This window comes from Ceratina calcarata, unplaced genomic scaffold (genome assembly GCF_001652005.2).
Source record: "Ceratina calcarata isolate Rehan_Ccalc_2016 unplaced genomic scaffold, ASM165200v1 scaffold344.2, whole genome shotgun sequence".
In the NCBI taxonomy this organism is placed as follows: domain Eukaryota; kingdom Metazoa; phylum Arthropoda; class Insecta; order Hymenoptera; family Apidae; genus Ceratina; species Ceratina calcarata.
This window is the reverse complement of record NW_017157269.1, coordinates 1-686: the sequence shown is the minus strand read 5'-3', so window position 1 is coordinate 686 and position 686 is coordinate 1. Positions and strand designations below refer to the sequence as shown.

General features: G+C 30.8%; 1 protein-coding gene across 1 annotated transcript in view; it reads left to right on the top strand.

Moving 5' to 3' along the window:
• The window catches only part of LOC108625107 (uncharacterized), a gene marked incomplete at its 5' end in the record, with an annotated part of 2,168 nt that extends 1,795 nt beyond the window's left edge, over positions 1 to 373 (top strand). The window contains one exon of the mRNA XM_018024855.2: positions 9 to 373. Coding sequence (XP_017880344.1) covers positions 9 to 266 — 258 coding nt within the window. The remainder of the gene's footprint in view (positions 1 to 8) is intronic.
• Positions 374 to 686: the final 313 nt, after the last annotated feature.

Genomic DNA, 686 nt, shown 5'->3' with positions numbered 1-686 from the left:
ATTTACAGGTGTCTGTACGTAGTACTGAAAATGTTCAAGACAAATTACAAATCCCTCAAATAGAACTTAATACAAGTAATTCAGACTTGGAGCTTATAAGCTGTAGTCCGAGTGGTTTCTCTCCCATGGTTCCTAAGACATTCTGTTTAATAGAGGGCAATTCAAGCAGTTCAAATGATGACATAAATGAATCCAGACTAGGGAAGAAAAGAAAAATGCATACGACGGACAATACATCTTGTACTGACGTGATTGACTTAACATAAAAGGTTCCTACTAAGCATTATTCGCTCTTTTGTATAGATAACTATTTACATTAAAAAAAAATACAGTATTTTGTCATTGGAATAAATTGTTTTACATTACTATCATATTTATTTATGCTTTTACTAAAATCGGAAATGCAGTTCCAACAAACTTTTTTCCATTACTTTGTGATACATATGTTTGAACATGAAACTCAGATCCTGTGAAAGATAGTTTACATTTTTTGTTTGGTCTTGCAAAAAAACACAATGTATAGAGTGCTATTTCTAATTCTGGAGTTGTCCCTACGAATATAGTTGACATCTTACGTTTCCTAATATACGTAAAATATGTTTCTAAGATAACAGCCTTCTGAAAATATTTGAAATATAATTTAATGACTGTATCTTGTATTCACATCTCTATTTACCTCATCAAAT